The following is a 27,048-nucleotide window of genomic DNA, read 5'->3' on the forward strand; positions in this document are numbered from 1 at the left end:
CTCTGAATCCTATAAATTTTGGTATGTTGTGCTTTGATCTTTATCTCAAAGTACTCTCTCATTTCCCTGTGATTTTTCTTTTTACCCATTATTTATTTAGGACAGTGTTGTTCAATTTCCACACACCTGTGAGTTTTCTAAATTTCCTTGTTATTGTGGTCAGAGAACATATTTCTTAGCCTTTAAAAAAAAAATTTAACAAATCAAAAAAAGTTTATGGAAAGATTTTCATTATCTTTCAATTCTATTTTTCCACAAACTTTTTGAGGTGCCCTTGTGTTTATATTGTTTTATTGATTTTTTAATGCAATTTATGTTGCTAAACTTAGATATTTCTGTTCTTTTTTTTTCATTAAGTGGACTTGTTGATTTGCTTAGAAATTAATTTGCCTTTGAAAAGTTTATTCATCTTCTGTTGAAATTAATTTGAATTTGCATGGTTTTAGAAGACTTAAGAGAAATATTTCAAATACTTGTAGAGATTATCAAATGAAATATGTAAATTTTAATAAGATGTACATCTCCAGTTTTTGTGAAAATTCAAAACCCTATTTTCTAGAATATTTTGTTATTCAGTTTATCTATTTGTTATTTGAACAAATAAATGTGCATATCTTTAAAACACACATACACACACAAAATATAATCTCATACTACCTCCTACTTCCTGAATGTCTCTCAGTCCCTGATGAAACAGCTGACAGCCTTTTCTGTTTCCTTGGCAACCATGCCATCACTCAGTTGGCATGACAACACTTTGGTTTAAAACATACACACAAACAGCACATTTGGAATTTTCATTTCTGAACATCCTTCTCCTTTGTGCTTTTGCATTTTACAAATTTTGCAATAAAAAAACCTATACAGTCCTTGTTTGCCAGCCAAATCATGTCTTCTATTCTGGCATCTTGTAGAGAATCAATGTTAGTGTCCTGTAATGGTACAACAGATGGATCAAATCGCTGCAGCTGTTTCAATTGTTCAAATGTTAGGCCAGCTCCCATCATTCCTTCTCCTCCAATCTGTGGTTCCTGTTTGGAGAAAATGAATAAATATGGATGAACCTCCTATAATTAGTAAGTACGCCTGGTACAATTCAAGTTAAAATAGAAAAATGAGTGAATACCTTTTATTTTTATGGAATGTACATGCTATTTTCTGGGTAGTAAAGTGAGAAAACAGTATTATATGGTCACCTGATGAATGAGCACCTATTATGTCCTGTATGCTTGTTATCAAGTACTGTAACATTACAAATGGCCTGACTTCATAGCTAGAAACCCATGGACTCAAACTGCAGCTCTGTCACACTGTAGTTGTGTGACCTTAGCAAGTAACTTTACCTAACCCTATTTCCTCATCTACAAAACAGATAAAATACTCTGTTCTAAGGCTTAAATAAAGAAGGTACTATCATGCCTGGCATACAGTGGGCACTCAGTAAATAGAACACTATTATCAATAAGGCAATAGATAAAATTCAGCTTTATTTATCTCCCTCCAAAACTGAGAGGAGTTCCCTAGGTATCCAAGATGCCTCTCTCTGACGCATACCAATTGGATGATAAAAGTTTTCTTTTTCTTGTTTTTACATGTACTAGAAAAACAAATACTAGAAAAGGATACATAAATTAAGGCTGCATCAATTAGTTCAGAAGAATATAGAATCATAAGGAACTGCGTGATACTTGCAAACCACTACTGCCAAAAATGCATAATCCTAACTTAAGTCACCATTTCACAGACAAATGTTTATGTTAATTAAGATAGGTTTTCAGATATACACTTAAGGAAACATTATTATCCCATGGCGTGAGGGAAATACATTTGAGTGTGTGTGTGTTTACTTCCAAGTGAATTCTGGAGTCTTTCTTTCCTCTACAATGTAATTATCTTAATTTCTGAGTCTACAAACCATCTCTGGATTCTTATTTTTATATTCCAATTACCTACTACAATTCTGTATAGGAAAGTACTAAAGTTATATGTTCAATGTATCTGAATGAATGTGAGCATTATTAGAGATTTAAACTTAATCTCAAACATCATAGGCTAAAAATAGAATCATAAATACAGTCTTAAAAAAAACAAAACAACTTTTTGGAAACAAAGTACGGAGTAACATGAACAATAGCTACAAATGGAATAAACATATAACAAACATACACCCAAGCTCTTGTCAGGGAGGAAGACAGGGAAAAACTTGGTCTGGGCATGCATATTCTCTACTGACAGTCTAAATGGTCAATTAGAAAAACATTCTTGTTGATTACAGTATTCGTTTCATAAGTCTTAGTTGACATATGTCTTCATATAACCTCATGTGTTTATCAGATTTCATGTAGAAAAATGAAACTACTCTTACCTGGGGCTGAAGCTGAAGGCAAGGAAATGTTGTGAGGGCCCAGGCAACGTGTTCTTCATTTTCTGCCAGTGTTACAGTGCATGTGCTATAAACCAGCACACCCCCTGGCTTCAGCAGCTGCACTGCCTAAAGAAAACTGTGATCAGACCATGTATACTGCAAGACCAAATAAACATCTGAAGGTTATTTTACAACATAATGTATGATATCTTTCAAGAGTTTGAGATAAAATGATGTTCTATATGATCAGGATTCCTTCTCTAATTAGAACACATAAGAGCAATACTTGCATTCCAGACTAGATACATTTTGTTATCTTGGAGCTGTCATACTCCATATGGACCAAGACTGCCAAATACGATCGATCGTTCAGTTTCATGCCTTTAGTTACATCAGTTTTATGCCAGAAACCTACAAATTTACATTTTTAGGCCAGAACTTTTCTGAATTCCATACTCAAATATTCAATTGCCTTCTCCACATTTCTACTATCAAATTTAACATGTCCCAACATGAACTCTTATCTTCCCTTTGAAACCTATTGCAGAAGTCTTCCCGACCTTCCAGATGCTCAGGCCCCAAACCTTGGATGAACTTTTATGCCTCTCTTTCTGTCACATACCCCATCCATCAGCAAATCCTACTGGCTCTACCTTCAAGAAATCCAGAATTTTCTCACTTCCCACCAATTCCACTGCTATCATTCTGGTCCCAGCCTCTTTATCTTTTGCCTGGGTTTTTGCCTTGTAATATACTAAATAACTTATTTTTTTTTTCCCTCCCCAGTTAGAAAAGAGTAAGGCCATGAACTGTTTGTCTGCTTTTTCAGTACCATATTGTCAACATCTAGAACAGTGTCTTGCAGATGGTAGGTACTCAATGAATATGTGTAAAGTAAATAAATGAAGCAGGAAATAAGGTGCTATGCTAAAATGAATTTTTCTGAAATAACTAAAGTTTGGGTTTTTTTTTAATTCCCAGATTTTATCTTTTAATTTTAATGAAAACTTTTTAAAAACATACAGTATATAGTTGTGATTTCTTAATCAGAGTACAGTGATCAAAACTGAAACTTTGTTACTATGTGCCAGTTACTGTGTTAAACTCTTTAAATGGATCTTCTCAATAAATCCTTATAACAACCATGAGGTAAAGTTACTATCACCAGTGAAGTGTCCCTGTTTGGTAGAGTTGTCCCTATTTCTCAGATATGGAAACCAATGTGCCTAAAGTCACTCATGTGGAGGAGCCATGGCTCAAGTCAATATGTGTCTGATTCTAAAGTCGATTTTCTTAATAAATTTCTAGCCACGCCACATGGCACACTTGCTAGGCTCTTAAGTTCTCTCATACACTATCATCTTTTCCTTTCTGTTGAGCTCATGCATCTTACTTCTAGTACCATTTTTAAATTTCCTTTTTGCTGTGACCTAAAAAGAACAAAAAACCAAGTCGCTGAAAGCAGAGCAGTATCCTAATTTTACCCTCAAGTCAAAGTCGTTTTCAGCTATAAGTAAAGCTTCCTTTTTGTTGCTTGCGGTTTTAACTCCAAGGATGTGTTCTTTGAAGACTTCACAGAAAAAGAAGTTAAATAATCTACAACCAGTGCTACTGTTGGGTATGAAAGGAGACTCCAGGAAAGATGAACAGAAATGTACTCAGAAATAACTTCAGAGGCTAAATAATTTTAGTATATCCATTGTTGCTACAGCCTATGTATTTATAATTGGAGGGCTGAGAGAAAATAATGAATTCATCTTTGATCAAATGCTGTCTATACTCTGTGAAATCCGCTGAGTCATTTTTGCAAGATAGAGAGAAACTGTCGAATGTTCTATCTGGGATTCTTCTGAAACATACTGCAGACAAGTTAAATTTGTGAAGTTTTTATTGCTTTTCTATATCCTACACCAGACACTGTCACTTCCCCTTTTTATCAATGTGTTTGCCTCTATTAAAGTTCCTACTCCTAATGTGCTACTTAAGATGACCTAGGAGCCTTATTTAAAAAAAAAAAAAGTAATTTTATGTCTAACTGCTTACATCAATTAGTAACTATATGTGAGCAACTCAGTGATTCTTTTTTTTTTAAGATAGCGCAGAATGTTTGAAATTCATTAAATGTCCCAGTGAAGAAATTCTATTATTGCCTATGCATCTTAAAGGGTGAGTCAACATAGAGGTAAGCTCCCTATATTTAAAACTAGGTCTTCTCAGTCTTTTGTGTGCATGTGTGTGTGTAGTAAAATATAGACAACATAAAATTTATCACTTTAACCATTTTTAAGTGTACAATTCAATGGTATTCAGTACATTTCTACTGTGGTGCAACCATCACCACAATCCATTTCCAGAACTTTTTCACCATCCCAAACTGAAACTCTACATGCATTAAACCATAACTCCCCATTCTAGGTAACCTCTATTCTACTTTCTGTCTCTATGAATTGCCTATTCTAGTTACCGCATAGAAGTGGAATCATATAATAGTTTACCTTTTGTGTCTGGTTCATATCACTTAGCATGATGTTTTCAAGGTTAATCTATGTTGTAGATGTATCAGAAATGCATTCCTTTTTAAAGCTGAATAATTTTCCATATATGAATATACTGCATTTTATTTACCCATTTATCTGTCAGTGGACTCTTGGGTTGTTTCCACCTTTTGGCTATTGTGAATTATACTGCTATAAACATTGCTCTCGGTGGTTTAAACATCATACTAGCAAAGGTCAACTTTCTTTCATAGCAAAGGATCATCACATACCACAGTAAAGAGTTTCCGCTGTAATGGTTGATATGATGTCACTTCCTTCAAAGTCCAAGTACAAGCCATGTTTGGTCTCTGTCCCATTCCACTACAGGGTGCATCCAGAAGAATTCGATCAAAAGATTCTGGTAAGAATGGAGGTTCACCTATAAAGAGAATTATAAATGTATTTGCTATCTGCCTTATTAGTCTAGAATAGAAAACTCTTGAGATGGAAGCAATGATCAGGAATTTAAAATCATAATCTGAAACGGAAAATAAAAACAATTTCTCCCCTTCAATCAAATAGCTGATTAAACTAATTCTGACGTATTTAATATAGAGTTGACTTTTAGGAAGGTTAAAAATGTGGTTATTATAGTTGGGGGTTATTCTGTTGATATAGTACAAACCACAGCCTAATCAAGCAACTTCAGATGCTACAATTCATCAGAGCTAGGACCTGGAAAGAATTCTAGTTATTTTGGAAAATGATACTTCTCTTGGTAATTCCTACTGCAGACAGCCTCAGAAAAACAGAGAGTCTGTTAGGTTGTAGGTAAATATACTGGTTCTGGGTCTGTTGTTCCTCCATCTCCTTGTTTCTGTGGCCATCAGTATGGCTATGGTCTAGAATCAGTCAATACCCCGCTGGATTCAATCTTCCACCAAGTCCTCCTTTGCACACTTGAATAATTTTCTTCACTCCAACTTCTGATCTAGTTAGTGTTACTGGAGAAAGTCATGAAACCAAATGGTCTGCTTATACATTTATGCTATGTACTTCCAAAAAAGATAATGCTGCTGACTGCTTATATATAAAGCTAGCTGAAGGCTGGCCTGTTAGTTTAGTTGGTTAGAGCGAGGTGCTGGTAACACCACCAAGGTCAATCACTGTATTGGCCAGCCACCAAAAAAGAAAAAGAAAAAAAAAAAAAGCTAGCTGATTTCTTATAAGACACAAAGCAGTGCAATGTTCTAAATTTTCTCCCAACATCACCTTCTACCTTTCTGATTGCAATGCTGTTAGCCACAGCTATTACCAATTTAACTCACCTCCATCTTTAAACACCTTTGTTTTCTTACCTACTGTCTTAGAAGAAATTCTTTTCAAAGTAAGCAATTGTTTTTAAGATTTGACACCTAGAAAGACTATGCCAATTTTCACTTTCATTATCATGAGTGTACTTATTTTCCCAGAATCTCCTCAAAGCTGATTTTTATTTTATCGGCCATTTGTATTTTTTCTTTACATAGACACATTCTTTGTCGTTGTCCTTTTTCTATTGGGACTATTCTCTTTTTCTCATTGATTAGAAGGCTCTATGTATATTAAAGATATTAATCTTTCTTATATATTTTATATTTTTCACTATCTGTCATCTTTTTTTTTTTTTTTTACATACATAAATGTTGAGTATAAAATGTATCTTCATTGGTGAGTTGTATCTTTGCTTTCACTCTTTAAAATCTTGTGAAATCAGATAAATTCTCAGCTATATCTGCTTCTGGTTATTCTCATGGTTTAACTCAACACTAAACTTTTTAATCCATATTTAACTTATTTTTGTGTACAGTCCTTTTTCCTCTCTGTCCAAAAAAAACCAAAAAATCAATTCAGAGCTATTTATTGACTAACTTACTCTTTCTTCCAGGTTTGAAATGCTACTTTTATCACATATGTAATTCTTGTATATACTTGGACCTACTTCACATGTTCCTGTTCTGCTCCAGAATATGCTAGTACTTAAGCTAATTTTTCTGAGCTCCAAAACTACCCTCTTACATACTCTGCTGTGTGATGCTGAGGTGGTAACTCTGCACAGTACAATCCTCCTTTGCCTGCTGGCTTCAAGAGTCACCAATAAAAGGCACAGGAGTGAGTGGGGGTGGAAGGGGGGGATGAGAGAGAACAGACTTTGTCCTTCAATGTTTACTTGGAGTTCCTGTCAAACCGTCCCAGCAACAGCCCTTTCACGTGGCTTCAGCAGTTTCCAGTCTTCTCCCTTAAGTACCAATATGAAGTAGACACAGCCCCCTCTCCCTGAGAGGTCCAAGTCCCAGCTCTAGAAGGTGCCCTGCTCTGGTCTGGAGAAATAAGCAGCAGCTAGGCAGAACCTTGTTCCATAAGTGTTTTGAAGCCCAGCTCTACGGAGCCTCTACTCTAAGCTTTTTGGCCCTGGTAAGGGGCCCCTCTCTCCATTTTTCAGGCAACTGAAAGGGCTACTCCCCCTGTACTCACTAGCTTCACATTGCTACAGTGCCCTCCTTTTGCTTTTACAGCTCTCCAACATCCATTCAACCTATACCTAGTTCCTTATACTGTTTATTTATATAAATTGTCTCTCTAATACAAATTTATACTAAATTCTCTCTACTGTGGAGTTTTTGGTTTTTTCTTTTTAATCTTGTGGCCAGATGAATTCCTCTAAAACACCGCTCTCAACAATTCCCGAAAGGTCAGGAAATTCGCAAGCCCAAAGGTGCATTTGTACAAACTAGAATAAGCATTAACAGAGTCCTGTACCATGAGGAACAAACCACGGCTGGATTTCAGCCTTGTTGAAGGAGTGGGAATGCCCAATTTCCACACTCACCACTCCTAACATGCACCATTTTCACTGAAGGTACTGGATGATTATGTAGACATTAAATTAAGAAATTACTATAAATATTCCGGACCTTTCTTAGAACAGACCAAGATCACCAAACAGACCCCCATACGTATCTGGCACAAGTGAAATTTGTCTTATTCAAAACCAGAAAGGCATGAGATAAACTCTAAGGGTTATCTGTAGTATAAGAATACCCACATTTTTGTTTATTAAAAGCTTTTTCACATAATATGTAATTGCTGTGGATTGATTGAATTGTGTCTCCCAAAGTTCATATATTAAAAACTTAATTCCCAGTGTAATTGTTGAGGGTAAGAAATCCTATTATGGTAATTGAAAGGTGGGGCCTTGAAGAGGTGATTAGATTATAGGACTATGCCACAGTGAATGGATTAATAATGGTGGTCAGGGGCATGGTTCTGAGGGCTTTAAAAGGAAAGCATGTGAGCGTCTCTCTGCTCTGCCATTTTCCGCCATGTGAGACCCCTGCATTGCTGTAAAGCCACCGCCAAGAAGATCCTCACAGATGTGTTCTCCAGACACTGGACTTCCCAGCTTCTGAAACTGTTATGCAATAAATTTTGTTTTGTTATAAATCGCCCAGTTCCAAGTATTTTGTTATAGGCAACAGAAACGGACTAAGTAACTACACTTAAAGACCTCTAAAACTACATTACTTTGGGGTAGTGTATAATTTAAAAGCAATTTTCCAGCTGCTGCCACGCCACCATCATTCTCTAACACCAGCACCGCCTCTCGCTCACCGAGCTCCAGCCCGAGGAGAAGGGTGGTAATTAAGGAGGTCTCTGTACCATGACTCCTACAAAGCAGACTGCCCGCAAATTGACTGGTGGTAAAGCACCCAGGAAACAACTGGCTACAAAAGCCACTCACAAGAGTGCACCCTCTACTGGAAGGATGAAAAAACCTCATTGTTACAGGCCTGGTACTGTGGCACTCTGTGAAATTAGATGTTATCAGAAGTCCACTGAATTTCTGATTCACAAACACGCCTTCCAGCATCTGGTGAAAGAAGTTTCTCAGGACTTCAAAACAGATCTGCACTTCCAGAGTGCAGCTATTGGTGCTTTGCAGGAGGGCAAGTGAGGCCTATCTGGTTGGCCTTTTTGAAGACACCAACCTGTGTGCTATCCATGCCAAACGTATAACAATTATGCCAAAAGACATCCAGCTAGCACGCCACATTCGTGGAGAACCGGCTTAAGAATCCACTATGACGGGAAACATTTCATTCTCAAAAAATTTCCCTTCTTCCTGTTATCGGTAGTTCTGAATGTTAGATATTTTTTTTCCATGGGGTCAAAAGGAACGTAAGCGTATGATTACAAGTGGAAAAATAGGGGACAGAAATCAGGTATAGGCAGTTTTTCCATTTTCATTTGTGTGGGAATTTTTAATATAAATGCAGGGATGTAAAGCATTAATGCAAGTCAAAATGTTTCAGTGAACAAGCTTCAGCAGTTCAACTTTATAATAATGACAAATAAACCTGTTAAATTTTTCTGGACAAAAAAAAAAGAAGGAATTTACTGTTAAAAATGAGATTGAAATGTTTTCTGGAATAAGGGCATGAGGAGGAGGAGCTCTGCAGACCCTCTCCCCAACGAAAAAACAAAACTACTATTTAACATCTCCGAAAAAGGCCCTAAGGGCATATAGCAAATGAAGAAACATTTAATCCAAGAACTACTACATCTCCTTAAGAACCGTGAGAATCTGGCACTTGATCCATGACTCACTCCTTCCACCTCCTTCCGCCTTCAAGAGCCTCTCCCCTCCCTAAGGCTCAGAGTGAAAGATACACTTCATGTGCGTGCAGCCAAGAACACATGCTCCCTCCCTCCTTAAGTTCCCAGTCAAGAAATGGAAGGAGTGTAGCATCTCACTGGGAGGGGCAGGCTTGTCAGCATTGGTCATGTGCCCCAGCTCCACATTGTGCAGGCAACAAAAGCAAAAACAGACAAATGGGATTGCATAAAACTAAAAAGCTTCTGCACAGCAGAGGAAACAATTAACAAAATGAAGACACAACCTACAGGATGGGAGAAAATATTTGCAAACCACACATCTGATAAGGTATTAATATCCAAAATGTATAAGAAATGAAAACTACTCAACAGCAAGAAAACAACCCAATTTTAGAAAGAGCAAAGGATCTGAATAAACATTTCTCAAAAGAATACATACAAATGGTTAACAGGTACATGAAAAATGTTCAACACCACTAATCATCAGGGATATGCAAATTAAACCCACAATGAGATATCACCTCACACCTGTTAGGATGGCTATTATCAAAAAAACAAAAGATAAGTGTTTGTGAATATGTGGAGGAAAAGGGAACCCTTGTACACTGTTGGTGAGAATGTAAATTAGGGCAGCCATTACGGAAAATGGTATGAAGGTTCCTCAAAAAATTAAAAATAGAACTACCACATGATCCAGCAATCTCATTACTGGGTATATATCCAAAGGAATTGAAATCTGTATGTTGAAGAGACATTTGCACTCCCATGTTCATTGTAACATTATTCACAATAGCCGAGATATGAGATCAACCCAGATGTCCATCAGATGAATGGATAAAGAAAACATGGTGTGTAAATATATGTATACACAGACACCCAATGGAATACTATTCAGCCTTTAAAAAAGGAAATTCTGTCATTTCCAACAACATGGATCAACCTGGAGGACCTTATGCTAAGTGAAATGAGCCAGGCACCAGAAGATAAATATTGCATAATCTCACTTACATGTGGAATCTAAAAAAGTTGAACTCAGAAAGATAGTGAGTAGAATGGTGGTTACCAGAGGCTGGGGGAGAGGGAAGGGAATGGGGAGATGCTCTTCAAAGGAAATAAAGTTTCAGTAAGACAGGAGGAATAAGGTTCTGAGATCTATTACACAGCATGGTGACTATAGTTAATAATGTATTTTATACTCCAAAATTGCTAGGATACTAAATTCCAAATGTTTTACACCACAAAAAATAAATGAGTTGATGCATATGCTATTTTGCTTGTTTTAACCACTTGATATTGTATACATGTATCAAAACATCACATTGTATCTTATAAATATATACAATTATAATTTGTCAATTAACCTGCACTCCCATGTATATTGCAGCTCTATTTAGAACAGCAAAAATATGGAACCAACCTAAATGTCCATCAAGGGGCAATTGAATAAGGAAAATGTGGTATATATACACAATGGAATACCACTCAGCCATAAAAAAAGAATGAAATTCTGCCATTTGCAGCAACATGGATGAGCTTGGAGAAAATTATGTTAAGTGAAATAAGCCAGGCACAGAGAGAAAAATACCACATGTCCTCATAAGTGGGAGCTAAGAAACAAAGAAAGACCATAATAAAACGTTGAACTTTCAGAAGAAGAGAACAGACCTATAGCTACTAGAGGTGGGAAACAGAGATAGGGAGTAATTCATAAGGGACACAAAAAGTAATTACAATTTGTAATGATGAACATGTTAATAATATTGACTTGATCATCACATACTGTACACAAATAATGATAGTCAACTCTGTACCCCATAAATATTTATAAATAAAATTTAAAAAATAATAATAAACAGAAAAATTAACTCACCTTCTGTGTCCTGAACCATATCAAGTTTAACCGCCTTTGTTCCATCAAAGCAAAATGCCCTGATGGAATTCAGCCCTAACAACAAAGCATTCTGCTTTATTTTTTCTACTTTGTTGGGTATTTTATCCAGTGCTATTACTTCTCCCTAAAAAAAACCAAAACCAAAACAAAACAAAACAAAACAAAAAAACAAAAATAAAGTGTAAATCCAAAGCACTCATGAAAATTAATAATGAGAAAAACCAGTGGAAAATTATGCTTTGTCTTCCCCACTTTCCTCCCATCCCTACTTTTAAAGCTGAATTCATTAATTAAATTCATATCAAACACTTAAGTTTTTCCTTTTAAAAAACACATTCTTGCCAGAAAATTAATCTTCTTATAATGGCTAGCTTATAATTAACAAAACTTGAAATCGAAAATAGTATTTGCAATTTTCTAAATAAACTTAAAAAACATCGATTGGCATTAAAAATCTCCAATTTCATTTGCCTTGCTCACCTCTGGAAGAGCAGAAACTAATGCTATGAGACATCTACCTTAAAGTGATTTGAGATGCAAATGAACGTTACTCGTAAAAGTGGTCCTCATTTTAATATTTTGGGGCTATACACATAAAATTCCTGTGAATTCTGTGAACTAAAGCCAGAAAAATATGAGCCAAAGCCTCTATCATAGAAAAATGTTCTAGACTGGAATAAAAAGCAGTTCAAAAATAATTGTATATGGTAACACATTGGTTAAATCAAAGTTAATAAACAGGCCACAATTTTGAGAATGCATTATGACATTCATATAATGTACTATGCTATACTATGTACATGTACTATAAAATGATATTGCAGAGATGGTGGGATTGACTCTTCTATATATTTTACAGTTTTTGCTCCTTGTATATATACTGTCCTTTTGTGCTACATGTATCAATGGCAAAGACTGCATGCAATACAGAAAATTTGCTGATGTTTCTAAGTGCCATCAGGTTTAGTGGTAGCCATTGTTTCCATTAATAGCTTAACAAACAGAAAAACCAAGTAAAGTAGCCCAAAACAACCAGAATAAGGTCTTATCTCAGTTCTCTCTTTGATTCCTCTTCGAGTCTCAAACCACATAAGCATTTATACTCACCAAAACTGTTCATGACAAGGTCCCCAATGTCCTACATGTTGCTAAATCCAGTGACAGCTGTTAGTACTCTTCTTAGCTTATCAACATTTGACATGGTTGATCTTACCATCTTCTTTTAATCCCTTTATTCACATGGCTTACAGGACATCACACTCCTCTGGTTTTCCTCCTACATCATTGGCCATTCCTCCTAATTTCCCCAGCCTCTGACTGTTGTTGTTAAGTACCCATGAGGCTCACTCTTCAGACCTCCTCTACTTTCTCCTTCCATCCACCATCGGCTTTATGGCTTTACCTATTATCTCTATGTTGATGACTTCCAAATTTATATCTCCAACCCAGAGCTATCCCCTGGATTTTAGCCTCATATATCCAATTGCCTGCTCAATTTATATTCTTGAATGTCTAGACAACTTATTTTAATATATGCAAAACTAAATTTCTGATTTTTCCCTGTAAAACATGTTCCTCCCACAGTCATACCTATCCAGCAGCAACTCCACCATTCCACGTCCTTGGGCCCGAAACCTTAAGAGACATCTCTGAATATCCTCTCACTTTCATAACCCACACCCAATCTATCAGCATCTCCTTTTACCTTAAGAACATCTCCAGCATCTGACCACTTCTTATCACCTCCTCTACTTTTCCCTGAACTACAGTCTCCTAACTGGTCTCTCTGCTTCTACCTTTTGTTCTCAATTTAGAGCCACAGTGATAATTTAAATAGGAAGTAGGCTTATGTCACTCTTCTGCTCTAAAATCTCCACTGACTACCAATCACCATGAGTAAAACCAGAGTCCTGTCAGACCCTAAAAAGCAGATCTGCCCAAACATCCTCCCCACCTTCCACCTTTTTTTCCTTCCTACTCTCCTCCTCACTTAGTCTGCTTCAGCAAACTTACTGAGGTGCCTCAAACACATCAGGTACCCTCTCACCTCAGGGCATTTATACTTATTGTTTCCTCTACCTAGAACATTCTTTCCACAGACCTCCATATTGTTCATCACCTTAAAGTCTTTCTTTAAATACTACCTTCACAGAGTGCACCCTTCCTCTCAATACTATTTGAAACAGCAAACTCATTCCCCTCCTCTCCGTAGTCCTATTCCCCTAATCCTTCTGTATTTTTCACCATAGCTCTTATCACAATCATATATGCCATATCTTTTATTCATTTGTTTGTTTATTATATGTCTCCTGTCACTAGAATGTAAGCTCCATAAAGATGGAAATTTTGGTCACTGAGGTTCAGTTCCCAGTACCTGGCACATAGTAAGTACTAAATAAATAGTTGATCAGTCAATCAATAAATCAAAATCTGACTCTAAATCAAGGAACCTACTATCGGTGAAGATACTAGCATGTGTAAGGATTTTAGCAAACATTTAGTTTTACAGAATTTGAAATAAACAGGCAAGGTGGCATGAACCTGCCACATCCTTCTTCAATTGAATAGAATGGTTACAAGGCCACAATGAGTTTTGACCACAAATAAAACCAGTGCATAATAAAAGAAACAACTTTGGCAAATATATGTACATAACAAAGAGCAGTAAAATCTGAGCTAAACTCATCTAAAGACAGACTTACTCTTATTTTGTGGTAAAGTAGGCTTTATAATTAAGCCAGATGTTTAGGTTTATATGACTCTTAAGATAAACACCCCCCCATATATGTGTGTATATATGTTTATTAGTGTGTTGTATATCAATGTGTGTGAATATATATCAACATATACATATATTTCAACACTTTGAGAATGTACTGTCAAACTAATTTTTAGTGGCAGAATTTAATAGTTTAAGCAAGTGCAAAAATCTTACAATTAAAAACAAGAAAAGATCTCTTAAATATTTAAACTTAATTTTATGAGGGAAGAATTCTATAATTGTATTAGCAAATTGGGTATTCAAGAAAGTTGAGACAGTCTTCACAAATCATAATTGTCTACTGAACTTAATTTTTGGTGACTGACGTAATTGAACAGTCTTTGGCTGAATCTGAAATAAATCAGATTATAAATATCTGTATGTTTTATAAGTTTCATATAGTTTTCTCTTTACCACGGAAACATATAATATGTTGAGAGCAGTTTTACTGTGAAGACAGTCTCACCTGATCATGCATTAGCACTGCAATGTGTGTTGTTTTGCCTCCAGGCGCTGCACACAAATCTAGAATCTTCTCTCCAGGCTGAGGATTCAGAACATGAGTTACTACAGCAGATGGCAAATTCTATAAGTGAAAAAATGCAATTTATTACCAATGATTCTAAAGCAATTTTAATTAGAAACAGAGAATGTAAACAAACCTTTAGAGAATATCCAGTAAAATATCCTCAAGTCTACCAGTCTTTGTAAATATACTAATGTCAGGAAATTCCCAATTTCCTAGAGTATCCCATGATTACATATGCCTTACCCCCACCCCATGAACACACAGGATGCATTTTCTAGTTAATTTGGAGTTTCTTCCTTGATATCAGTGTTTTCTGGGTATCAGCAAAAAAAATAAATAAATAAAATCGTATTGTCTTTTTAAAATTCCAGTGATTCTCAATATTTTGGAAGCCAGAGAGCTCTAAAAATATGAAAATGTTCTAGATCTTTTTCCAAAAAAGGTACATAATTTTGCAATTTTGGGTGTCTCATCATCTAACTCACATTTAAAAAGTCCTTGTTTTATGCTGCTAATGCCACCTAACGGGCATGTTTGGGTCCCTATCTCCCTATCACCACCACATGTCAGTAAGAAAAAAATAAAATGTAAAAAAATCCTGGCTATTTCTGACTGGCGTCAAAATAAATTATGAGATTACACAACCCAAACATACCTCATCTATAGCAGTAAGTTATATTAAATCATTAATTTGTTATTAATATTAATTAAATAAGGACTGTTATACGGGATGACAGTCATCCTTGAATTAGATGGAATAGAATCTCAAAATAACTCATTTTTTAAATTCCTTAGCAAGAAAACAAAAGTAGAGGTTAACAAGCATGGAGTTATTTATTTTTAAAGCTTAAAGACTACAATCCATTCTCACCAAAACACTGAACATTACATCCATTAGTAAGTCCTCAAGAACTCTGAGAAGGTTGCAATGTTCTCAGGTGAATCCAAGATCACCACTTCAAAAGAGAAAAACAGTGGTGAGAAAGGAGTTACAAGAGAGCAAGTTTTCCCCTTGTGTATATTAAAAAAGCATTAAAATCAATGCAAATAATTTAGGCACCTTAAGAGCTGTCCTTCAACACTAAACACCAAAAATGGCTTAACCTATTACAAATAGTTTATCTCAACAGGGCCTAACTTATTCCAAAAATACTTAAAAATTGAACTCCAATATGAAAACACTGAAACAAGTATATGGCTGCTAAAGACTTGGTGATTCTGTATCTAGAGACAGCTGGTTAGGCTTCACTCCTAATAATGATAACCATCAATGGATTGGCCAAAGGTTACATAAATTTCCAACCAAACATAAGTAATACATAAAGCATCTTCCAGTCACACATCTTCTGAAGTCCGTGTAAAGAGGCTTCATTAAATATTCAAATAACAAGACTTTTCTTAAAACAATTAACTACCTTCTACAGTATTTCTCAATCCTGGATACAAAATAGAATCACCTGGTGAGCTGAGGAAAAAAAAAAGTCTGGTTCTCATACAGAATAGATAAATGAGACTTTCTAGCAATAGGGCATCAGTGTTTTAAAATCCCCCCAGATGGTTCTCATGCGCATCCAGATGTACACCACAGCTAGAATACAGTGATTCGTAACCTTAGCTGCACATGAGAATCACCTGGGAAAGCTTTTGAAGGTCCTGACCCAGGCCCCACTCAGACATATCAAAACCATTTCAGGTGGTAGGGCTCAGGCAGTAGTAGTTATTTAATGCTCTCTAGATTGTCCAACCTCACCTGGCTCTTAAATCAATTGTTTAAAAGAAACCAGGCAATTAGAAGATTAAGTTTCAGGCACCATTTTTTCTTCCAGTTAACCTAGAATATAACTTTGAAAGCAGTGCTGTAAGTATTTAACTGTTAAACTGTTATCTGATGATTACTTCAAATGCGGAAGGTATCTAAAATTTTTATTTTAATTCTGTGGATTGCATAAACAATTTAAAAGTTTCCTTTTTGATTTTTTTTTTTTTGAAAAACCTACTGTACACTTGTAATTTTAATGACTGGGCAACACTCAGATTAACTTCATAAAGTGTATCTTTGGGTAATTTCAGGTACTAAAATCAAGAATAATCTGTTATCACTAGCCCCTTACCATGTTTACCGTGTCCACTGCCACCGCCCCTCCAACAACAACAACAACAAAAAACACTATCTAATATGAAGCTTTTGCATTAGCTTTTAGGCACAACAAATGGTATAGATTTGGGGAGATAATGGTTTTCCAGAGAAAAGCAAGGCAAAAGGCATCAAAAAATAAAAAAATAAAAAATTCTCAGAAACTTTTCCCAACAGAAAGTATATAATTAAACCTGTTCTGTACAATAACTTGAGTAATCACATGGAATGGAAAAAGGCTACTAGCTGCCAACCTCTTGTGCCTACTGGATATGATTTCTTCAAGGTGTAACTTCTTTAGCCAGTCACCTCATGAACTACCTTGTCTTCACAAGGTACCCGGTTACTTTATAAGCTAGTGCAGGCCTGAGATAATATATTCAAAGAGCCTAGCACAACACAAAACTTTAAAAAACAAAAGCTGGCATAGATTACTGAAGAAAGATAAAGAATGTTATCTTGCATGAAGATTCAGTTCATGATTTGGGCATGTTTTCTTTCATATTTTTAAAGATACTTTGAAAAATACCTAGGAAGACAAAATTCTAAGTTCAAAGTGAAACAGCATCACAGATTTCTCTATTGGCCCAAATTTCAAACGGCAGAAACTGTAGAAAAGTAGCAAACCAGAATAACAAACAAGAATAACACCTTGATTTCAGCAGAAACTTTGTTCCAAGAAGCTGAGAGTTTCGATGTACGTACAGCCCCATTTATCCACCAAGCTCCTTACTGAGATGGGACAGGAGTAATTTCTATTTACTTTCTAATGAGAAAAAATGAGGAGCAGAGGAGTTAAGTGGCTGGTCTAAGGCACAACAGTTATTAGCAGAACTGGGAACAAGAAACAGGTCTCTAGACTCTAGGTCCACGGTATTGGCACAACAGTTATTAGCAGAACTGGGAACAAGAAACAGGTTTCTAGACTCTAGGTCCACCGTATTACTGCTAGATGAGTTTTGGGGCCTGGGGTGAGGGAAGACCTATTTGCAAAAACAGTTGGATTAGCAGCCCTGGTTTCTTCATTTGTAAAAGGAAATAAACTCATCAAGTTGTTGGGGGAATGTGGTATGGTGAAACCAGGTTACTCCTCCTTCCAGGCTATGGTGGAACTGCACACTCACAAGGCAGCCCGGCAGCCCTTGGTGCAGTCCAAATCTCTTGCCTACTCCCAGGGAAATCTGTTCTCTTTTTGGCTACTGGGTCTTTTCAGAGTCAGAAGGGGTTGGGGGTTTATCAGTTATGAATGCATTTGCCTTTGGGCATTTTTCTAAAACTACCAATTATTCTTACATATAATTCCATCTCAACAAGGAAGTAGCTTAAAGTGGGAAGTCAAAGCTATGTATGGGGCTCGTCAAGCTATTATCAGACTCTAATAAGCAAACATCCATTGACCAAATACACAACCTCTTTTAAAGTTCAGAATCAAAACAGTAGAAGGATGGTTTTATTCATTTACTCTGCAGAACGTAGTGAGTGCTTACTATGTACCAAACATTGATCTATGCATTGGAGTTAAGAAAATAATTAAGTTCTTTCCTCTCACAGAACTTACATATTGATAGAGGTGCAACAGTAGCATTCCTGACCTGCATGCATGCCCCTTTTATTACAACAGTAAGATTAAATTCTTCCTTTATATTTAATAAACTACAGTTGGAACTGCAGGCAAGTTACTGCCAAAGAAACAGCTGAGCACTAATTACACAAAACGTAAAAGCATCAGACCTGTTGGCTCTTACAGGTGACAGATAATGGGTAAGACAGAAGAAACCTCCATGTTTACAAAGCTATCCTACCTACATTTTTATATTTCAAGTATCTAAGTATGTTTACATAATGCACATTTATATACATTAGTTCTATCATGCAAAAAGTCCAGTAACATAATAGTAAGATAAGAAACAGAAAGGGATAGTCTTCACTTTTAGAAAACGAAGCTCTTACTTCTCAGATCTGCACACTGTCTTGTTACTCAAAATGTGGCCCTCAAATCATGGGCATCCAAATCTCCTGGGAGCTTATTAGAAATACAGAATCTCAGGACCCACCCCAGACATATGAATCAGAATCTGCATTTTAACTAACTCCCCAAGATTTTTATTATAGTCGTACATTAAAGTCTAGGAAAATTGTCCTATACTACGTGGATTAAAATGAAATTGGGAATGGGCTCCTAAAGGCCAAATCTGGGACGATTTGATCACCGAAGTAATTAAATACAGTAATGAATTACAAAATATTTAAAAACAGAAATTTGTGAGTGTACACTATTAATAAACACATAAGTAAATAAACAGGGAAGAAGGGAGGGCTCTCACATTAAAATGCCAAGAGCTGGCTGGCAAATACAAAGGATATGCTGAAGTTGGAAAGTCATTTTGTAACAGAAATGACTAGCTCAGGCAAAAATCACCAATGTATACTACACGTAAGGGGAAATTTTAATGAGAAGTAGAATATTTGGATGATTTGGTGTTGTCAGCACCACACTCAGCCTTGAGCGAACCAGCCATCCCTATATAGGATCCGAACCCATGGCCTTGGTGTTATCAGCACCGCACTCTCCCGAGTGAGCCACAGGCCGGCCCTATATTTGGATGATTTTTAAAATGTCTCCCCATAGACTGATTTATAGTTGCAAGGGGGAAAAACATAATTATATGTTTTGTGGAGAAATCAATGACATCTCAACAGGGTGATCAAAATGAATATCACCAATGAGGGACACACGGACATGGTGTGACCCCAGATGTAACACCCTCAGGCTCTGCATGTGAACTGTTGTTCCACACATGGAAAGCATCCTACAGCAATAACTGAAAGAGTAAGAAATATAATATAATGGAAGGATTCTGGCAAGTTTTCTTATATGACATGGATTCAATAAGAGTATACTCAGCCTATAGCAATGACGGAATCACATCAGAGAAAATGTTATTTTCCAAACTAGAACAATTCTGTAAGACAACTTAAGACAAAAGGGAAAGAGCTTACATGGGCAAGATGAGAAGAAATAAAAGTGGATAATAGACAATAAGAGAGAATTCAGTATAATGAATTAAATGAAAGAAACAGGATTAAATTACAAAGTGCCTGAAAAGCGCTAAGTGTGGTGCCTGGAACATAATAAATATTAAAAAATTATTTGATTATTATCTTAGGAAAAAATCTAAAGGCTGACTTTTCCTTGCATGGGTTCCCAAACCTTGGTATATATCACAATATCCTTGTGAAGTTCAAAATATACAAACAAAATGCAGATTCCCAATGCCTATCCCAGACCTACTGAATCAAAATCTCCAGAGGGATATCATGCACCCCCCGATATGATAAGGGCACTTCCCCTCCTGGTATTCTTCCCCCAAACCCAGTAACTCCTGTCCAACCAAGAGAAAAAGCATTAGACAAACCTAAGTCTACATTCTACAAAATAACTTAGTCTCAAAATTGTCAAGGTCTTAAAAAAATAAGAAAAGACTCAGCCACTATCATAGACCAGAAGAGACTAAGGAGACATAATAATTAAATGCACTGTGGGATCCTGGAGTGGATCTTAAAACAGAAAAAGGACATTAGGGGGAAAAACTGGGCTCAAATTTTGGCTTTGTTGATTTCTATCTGGCACTCATTTACTCACTGAAAAATTACTGAGTGCCTACTATGTGCTATGCACTTTACTTCTCTAAGCCTCCATTTCCTTATTATGAAATTGGAGGTTTGTAAGTAAATGAAATAATGTACATATTACACTCAGCATAGTATATGGAATGCAATGAGCACTCAATAATTGTTAGCTGCTATTACCATTATCATTTTTAATAAATTTCACTGGCTGATCAATGGTCATCAAGATAGATTACATAAAGTAAAACAGCTTCCACTGTGTTTTTTAGGGAAATGAAAAGGTTAAACTCCACCCTCAGAAACAAAAGCTTTCTTTTTTTAAAAAAAAGATGACTGGTAAGGGCATCTTAACCCTTGACTTGGTGTTGTCAACACCATGCTCACTCAGTGAGCTAACCGGCCATCCCTGTATGGGATCCGAACCCATGGCCTTGGTGTTATCAGCACCACACTCTCCCGAGTGAGCCACTGGGCCGGCCCAGAAACAAAAGCTTTACTCCAGCAGTAAAGTGTCATGTCCCTTGCTATTAGGTGACAAAGAATACGGCTTCCTGGTGCTCTTTGGATATTATGAATAACAAAATGACTCACAATTTATATTTCATAAAGTCATCATTAAGCTAATTTTAAGGTTAGAAGGGGAGAATCAGCTATAGGTAGCAAGAAATGTAAAAAACAAATTTGCATTGTATAGATTCCCTCTCTTTTCCAAAGTCAAAACTACCTAGGCCTTTACTGTCAAAAAAAAGGAAAAAATAATATCGTATTAGCTGTTAACCAATGTGAAGGAGTGCAGATATCTCTAGCAATGTTTCAGGGCTATGTTGTCAAATGTTCACAAGTGTTTGCAAATGGATTAAATGTGTCCCCCACAAGTTCACACAGTACAAAGGTGATGCCCATTGTAATAGTGGGTAAGAGGCTGGGAAATCCAACTAGGGTATTTGAAAGGTGGGGCCTTTAATAGGTGATTAGATTTTGAGGACAGTGCCCTTGTGAATGAACTGATCCATTCACAGAGTAATGGGCATGGTTCTGATGACTTCCTCAGCCCACTCTTGCGACGTGCTACCCTGGTCACCACAGGATTCTGTAGAGTTCCCACCAAGAAGGAGGCCCTCACCAGATGCACCTCCTTGTCCGTGGACTTCCCAGCCTCCAAAACTGTAAGAAATAAGCTTCTTTTCTTTATAAATTACCCAGTTTCAGGTATTTTGTTATAAGCAACAGAAACAGACTAATACAACAACAATCAAAAAAACTAAAACAAAGCAAACAAAATAATTTATAAGTAATAATACATTAGGTTATATGCCCTAATGTGCTACATCATCACTAATGATGTGTCATTAGATGATAATAAACATAAATCTGCTTTTCTGTTTGTTCACACCAGAAATAATCTTTGGATTTATAAAATGTCTTCTGGTTAAATACCAGACAGAGAAGAAAGCACATGGCATCTGGACCTGGGTTTGAGTTCAGATACTACCAATTACTAGTAGTGTAACCCTGCAAGAACCCTAACAAATCTGGTCTTCAATATCTTCACCATATAGTGGGAAAAATAATAATAATACCACCACCTACCCAGCAGATTGTAACAAATCAAATGAATTAATGTACATGAAAGTACAACTGGGCAAGGCAAAACAAATCATTTGTCATATCATAGCAACTGATAACTACCTAACAAAAATAGGATAGTAGTAAACCATATGAATCTTACTCAAAGTTACAAATGGAATATTTATATCAATAAATATGTATATCAAATGCATGTATTTAGGGATTAATATTCTGAGATGGAAAGCAGTAATTTTAATAAATTATTAAATCGCCTTTGCATAAAGGAGAGAAAAAGTAGTTCAATTGAGAAAAAGAAAGATGCTTATATTTCATCTTACTTCTTACCCAAAGGTAAATCAGAATATATATATAAATAGACAAAAAAATGTTAATAGAAGTAAAAACCAAAAAAACAAAAGACCTTAGATTACAAATAATTCACTGATACAAGTTTCAATGTCACTAAATATTTTACGTTTATAAATACTTACCTGTAAAAATAGGTAACTGGGCAGTACATTGTCAAATGACGGGCTGAGATATACTGGTTCTGTCATTCTTATACCTATACCTCTGAAAAACAGGAAAGCTAACATTAGTCTTATAAATTACACAGTCTGTACAAACTACATTTCTAGGAACATACTCAAGTATGTCAAAAATAAGATACTCTGCCTTTTTAAAACTTGCTTTTTCAACACCAAAATAGAACAGCCCTGTGAATTGTTTTTGAATTTGTACCTGTAGTAGAGTAGGAGGCCATCAAAACTAAGACGGATAAAGTTACCAAACTTTTTATTTAGGCACAAATGAGTTTCTTTAGAGATCTGAACAGACTAATAAGCAAAGAACACCTGACTCTTTACTGATTCACGCTAATCTTTCTGGTAACAGATTTATGATCACTGTTATTAGCCTTTCCATTCAACAAACATTTTGTGAATGACTCAGCCTGCAAGGAACTCTGCTAGGTACTTTCATGAAAAATGGAAAAATATTTAGAATCATGCTGATGCTGAGCAATGACAAACGCACCATACTGCTCTTCTCTCGTTTTTTATAGAATAATTGCCTGGTACTGACAGAATCCCAAGATGACCTTTTCCACCTCTGTCCCATTTTATGAGTGGCAGTGAAACTGACCAGAGCAGGAAGGGCCAGGACCCAGGATGGCAAAGTGCAGAGTGATTCATAAACACAAGCATCGAAATTTGAGAGAGATTTTCAGAGACTATCAAAGGGGAGAGAGAACACACAAACACTGTTGGAGCTAGCCAAGCATGCATGGCCTGAGATATCAGGCCAAACCAGAGGGAGCAAGAAAAAGAATAAATCAAAGCAGTGTTCTAAGGATTAGACAGGCACAGAAAAGAGTACAGTCTAATTACAAAGTCAAGGATAAGAATCAGGATTTAAACCAGGTATAAGGGTACAAGCAAAGAAGAGAGACAAAGTAGAAAGAACAAGGATACAGGCCTCAGAAACAGCATGGTAGGGCTGGCTGGTAAGTTCACTTGGGAGAGTGTGGTGCTGGTAACACTAAGGTTAAGGGTTTGGATCCCCATACCAGCCAGCCACCAAAAAAAAAAAAACAAGAAACAGTACGTAGACAATTTCATAGATAGTTTGAGTTGATCTTGGCAGAGAAACATCTACATGAATGGTTTGTATCCCACTTAATGTTGGCCTGTAAAGTGAAATAACTTCTGCAGATATCTGGGGACTGTCAGTGCAGTGGTATGACCATGAACTCCCCTCAGTTCTAACAGCCTTCAGCGTACAAGAAATGTTGACTCCTTTTCTTCCTTTTCCCATCCCCTTTACTGCCTCACTCATTTTTTACCACTTGAAATCTCTGAATCCACACTTTTAATCAGTTAAGACTGAGTCCTTGCTCTAGTCAGGATTAAATCAAACCACTGTACTCACTTCCCAGTCAAATGGTTTCTGCCCCTGAGCAGGAAATAAACACAGGAACCTTCTGAAATGTCAGTGCCCCATATTCAAAAGTCATCCCTTTGTTTTTTTTTATTTTGTCAATATACAATATGGTTGATTATTGTGGCCAATTGCCAAAACCTCCATCCCTCCTTCCTCTCCCCCCTCCCTCCCAACAATGTCCTTTCTGTATGCTTGTCCTATCAATTTCAAGGAACTCTAATTGTTATGTCGTGTCCCCCCCCCCCCCCCCCCCCCCGTTTTTTTGTGTATTTATTTTTAGCTCCCACAAATAAGTGAGAACATGTGATATATTTCTCTTTCTGTGCCTGACTTGTTTCACTTAATATAATTCTCTCTAGGTCCATCCATGTCGTTGCAAATGGCAGTATTTCATCTTTATAGCTGAGTAGTATTCCATTGTGTAGATATACCACATTTTCCATATCCACTCATCTGATGATGGACATTTGGGCTGGTTCCAACTCTTAGCAACTCTTAGTAAACTCTAAGCAACTCTTAGTAAAGAGTGTTGCGATAAACATTGGGGACATCCCTTTGAAGCCTGGTCGGTTAGCTCACTAAGCAGAGTGTGGTGCTGATAACATCAAGGTCAAGGAATCAGATCCCCCGTCCTGGCCAGCTGCCGCCCCCTCCCCCCACAATACATAAGTAATTTTAAAAGTCAGTCCTTTGTTGAGATAGCTGGTGCTCTTAACCTCAATCAACACCTCACCTCCTACCAGAGTTTAGGCCCATTATTGAACATCTTGAATTTCATGGCCTGATCATCCCTTCATAATTTAAATGACTTTCTAACTTCCAGGACTCCAGTCCTCTGAAAAATAATGAAACTTTAAAATGTACACACCTGCCTTTCTAATCGAGTTCCTACCTAGTGCTTTGAGTTCCTGCCCCCTTTAACTATCTCCTGACCATGTGAGTCCACCTATGCAAGTAGAGTATTTAACTAAAAATAACATAAAGAAAAATTTAAGCCAATTATTGTATGGTATGGGATTATATATGTTTCGATTAAAACTATTTTTGTAACTAGGTATCTCCACATAATAATGCAAAATATAAGATCACATATAATCTTGTTTGTAAGTTAATCTACCTCCATGAGTCTATGAATGATTCAACCCACCTGGAATTCAAGAAACCAAAGGGTCCCAATTCACTAACTGAATAATAAATGTATAGTGAGTAGAGTTGATTCTAAAATTTTTAAAGAATATAAATAAGGGAAGGGTGTACTTGCAGCATTTCCATGTTATGGAAATGTGCTTCGTCTCACATAGGCAGAGACTGAAATCACAACAGGGTAAATGAATTGAGTTTCAAAATCAACTGTTTTAAAAGATGGCTGTCTTCTATTCCCATCAACAAAACATCCAGAACACTTCCAAAAAAATTTTTCAGCACAGTAACTGAAACTACCACATCGAATAAGAGAATGAAGAGTATACCACTAACAATTAACTAAAGGAGGCAGTCAAAATTTCAATTCCATATTACTGACTCAAAGATAAACAGAGCAGATATATACATAATCTTCATAGTCATAAATCCTTCTATGGAGAATAAAAATCTTTGTTCTTAGTCATTTGGAAAGTTCTACTGTCCAGATTAGGAATCAAATAGTCTGTTTCTTCAGAAGAATTCATTTCAGCTATAAACTCAAATTGCTGCAACATGAAACACTGTTCCAGGCATCTGGGACATGGCCTAGTTCTAGATGGATAAATTCACCGCTTTTAGCATGTCTATGTTAGCTGTCAACTTTGGAGTAATGAAGCTGTCCACAGAACTTCTAAAACAGGCTGAGAAAACTAAGTGAAATAATAGCCTGGATGCATTAAATTTATTTAGGTACACTAGAAACCAGAGATGATTTAGACCTAAATATATTTTAGTTTGGTTTGAACAAACCCAAACATTTATTTTTGCACATAAATATTCATGTGAGTGCTGGCTTTCTGAGGAAATTTTAATTTAATTTTTAAAATTTTTAACATACTGAAATCATAGACTCTTCTTTCACAAAATCAGAATGTTAAAAAAGATCTGGATAGGTCATCTAATTCATTCTTTCTCAAGATGAGCATTGTTTTTCAAAGACACAAAAATTTTCAAATCAAGAAAATTCAAAAGGACAAATAAAATTATTTGATAATTACAGTGTGATTGCTTACTTGGGCTCTTAAATCTGACCATTTGCCCTTTTTGACTTAAAAGCACTTTTTCCAAAAATCATAGAAATATAGGTTAAACAAATTTTTTCTAGTTGAATATATACCAAGAAAAAATTATTTATATAATTCAACTAGACACATTTTACACTGTTTTTTTCTTTGAACCAAAACAAGATGCTTATTTCCCATAAGTCTTGATGACATACTTCAGTTGAGGTAGCCCGTTGAAGATTTCTTTGCGGCTCAGTTCAGAAATCCCATTTCCAAGAAATACTTTTGCTCCGTTGAATTCTTTGGCTCCTTTCTTACACTTTCCTTTAATATCAGAATATATGGAAATAGCATCTCCTGCTTTCATAACTAGAGAAAGAAGAAAATCAGATTATACAGATCTCTTCTTAGGCAGAATACTGAAAATTCTTTAAGCTACACTGTGAATCTCTAGGGGCATCAATAGCAGACATGAAGCAGTTCAAACTGGTTTATTATCTCAATATAATCCTTAATAGAAAATCTGACTTTTGACTATTAAATAATTCCTAAAAATAAATCTAATTGAAAAATTATTCCATGACAAAAAAAATAGAATAGTCTTCAAAACATCCTATCTCAAATGGAAATATTTAGCTGAGAAGAGAAGGAAGGACATCTTCTGTATAAATTATTTTCCAAAAACTAACGTACTTAGAATACCTTTAAACTGTAGTGTACAGAGTTGATTTATATGCTTGATTAAATCTAGTTTTTGTAGACATTTCATGAAATTATTTTCAGTAAAAAAATTCCAGTGATATTAATAATGGGAAATTGTATTCAACTTCCAAAAAACATTTGAAGACCTCTTATAATTTGTTAAGCCTATTACCTGACAATAGTAGTGAGTAGCCTATTAACTAGAGC

General features: G+C 36.0%; 1 protein-coding gene across 2 annotated transcripts in view; it reads right to left on the reverse strand.

The window, feature by feature from the left end:
* Positions 1–555: 555 nt before the first annotated feature.
* NSUN6 (NOP2/Sun RNA methyltransferase 6) overlaps positions 556–27,048 on the reverse strand; it is a 37,449-nt gene continuing 10,956 nt past the window's right edge. For both annotated transcript variants that reach the window (XM_063100619.1, XM_063100617.1), the window contains exons 5-11: positions 26,355–26,508; positions 22,504–22,585; positions 14,617–14,736; positions 11,369–11,513; positions 5,133–5,281; positions 2,366–2,491; positions 556–1,031 (exon numbers count right to left, since the gene is read on the reverse strand). In XM_063100619.1, coding sequence (XP_062956689.1) covers positions 798–1,031; positions 2,366–2,491; positions 5,133–5,281; positions 11,369–11,513; positions 14,617–14,736; positions 22,504–22,585; positions 26,355–26,508 — 1,010 coding nt within the window. In that variant the 3' untranslated portion in view covers positions 556–797. The remainder of the gene's footprint in view (positions 1,032–2,365; positions 2,492–5,132; positions 5,282–11,368; positions 11,514–14,616; positions 14,737–22,503; positions 22,586–26,354; positions 26,509–27,048) is intronic.

This window comes from Cynocephalus volans, chromosome 6 (assembly GCF_027409185.1).
Source record: "Cynocephalus volans isolate mCynVol1 chromosome 6, mCynVol1.pri, whole genome shotgun sequence".
NCBI lineage: Eukaryota > Metazoa > Chordata > Mammalia > Dermoptera > Cynocephalidae > Cynocephalus > Cynocephalus volans.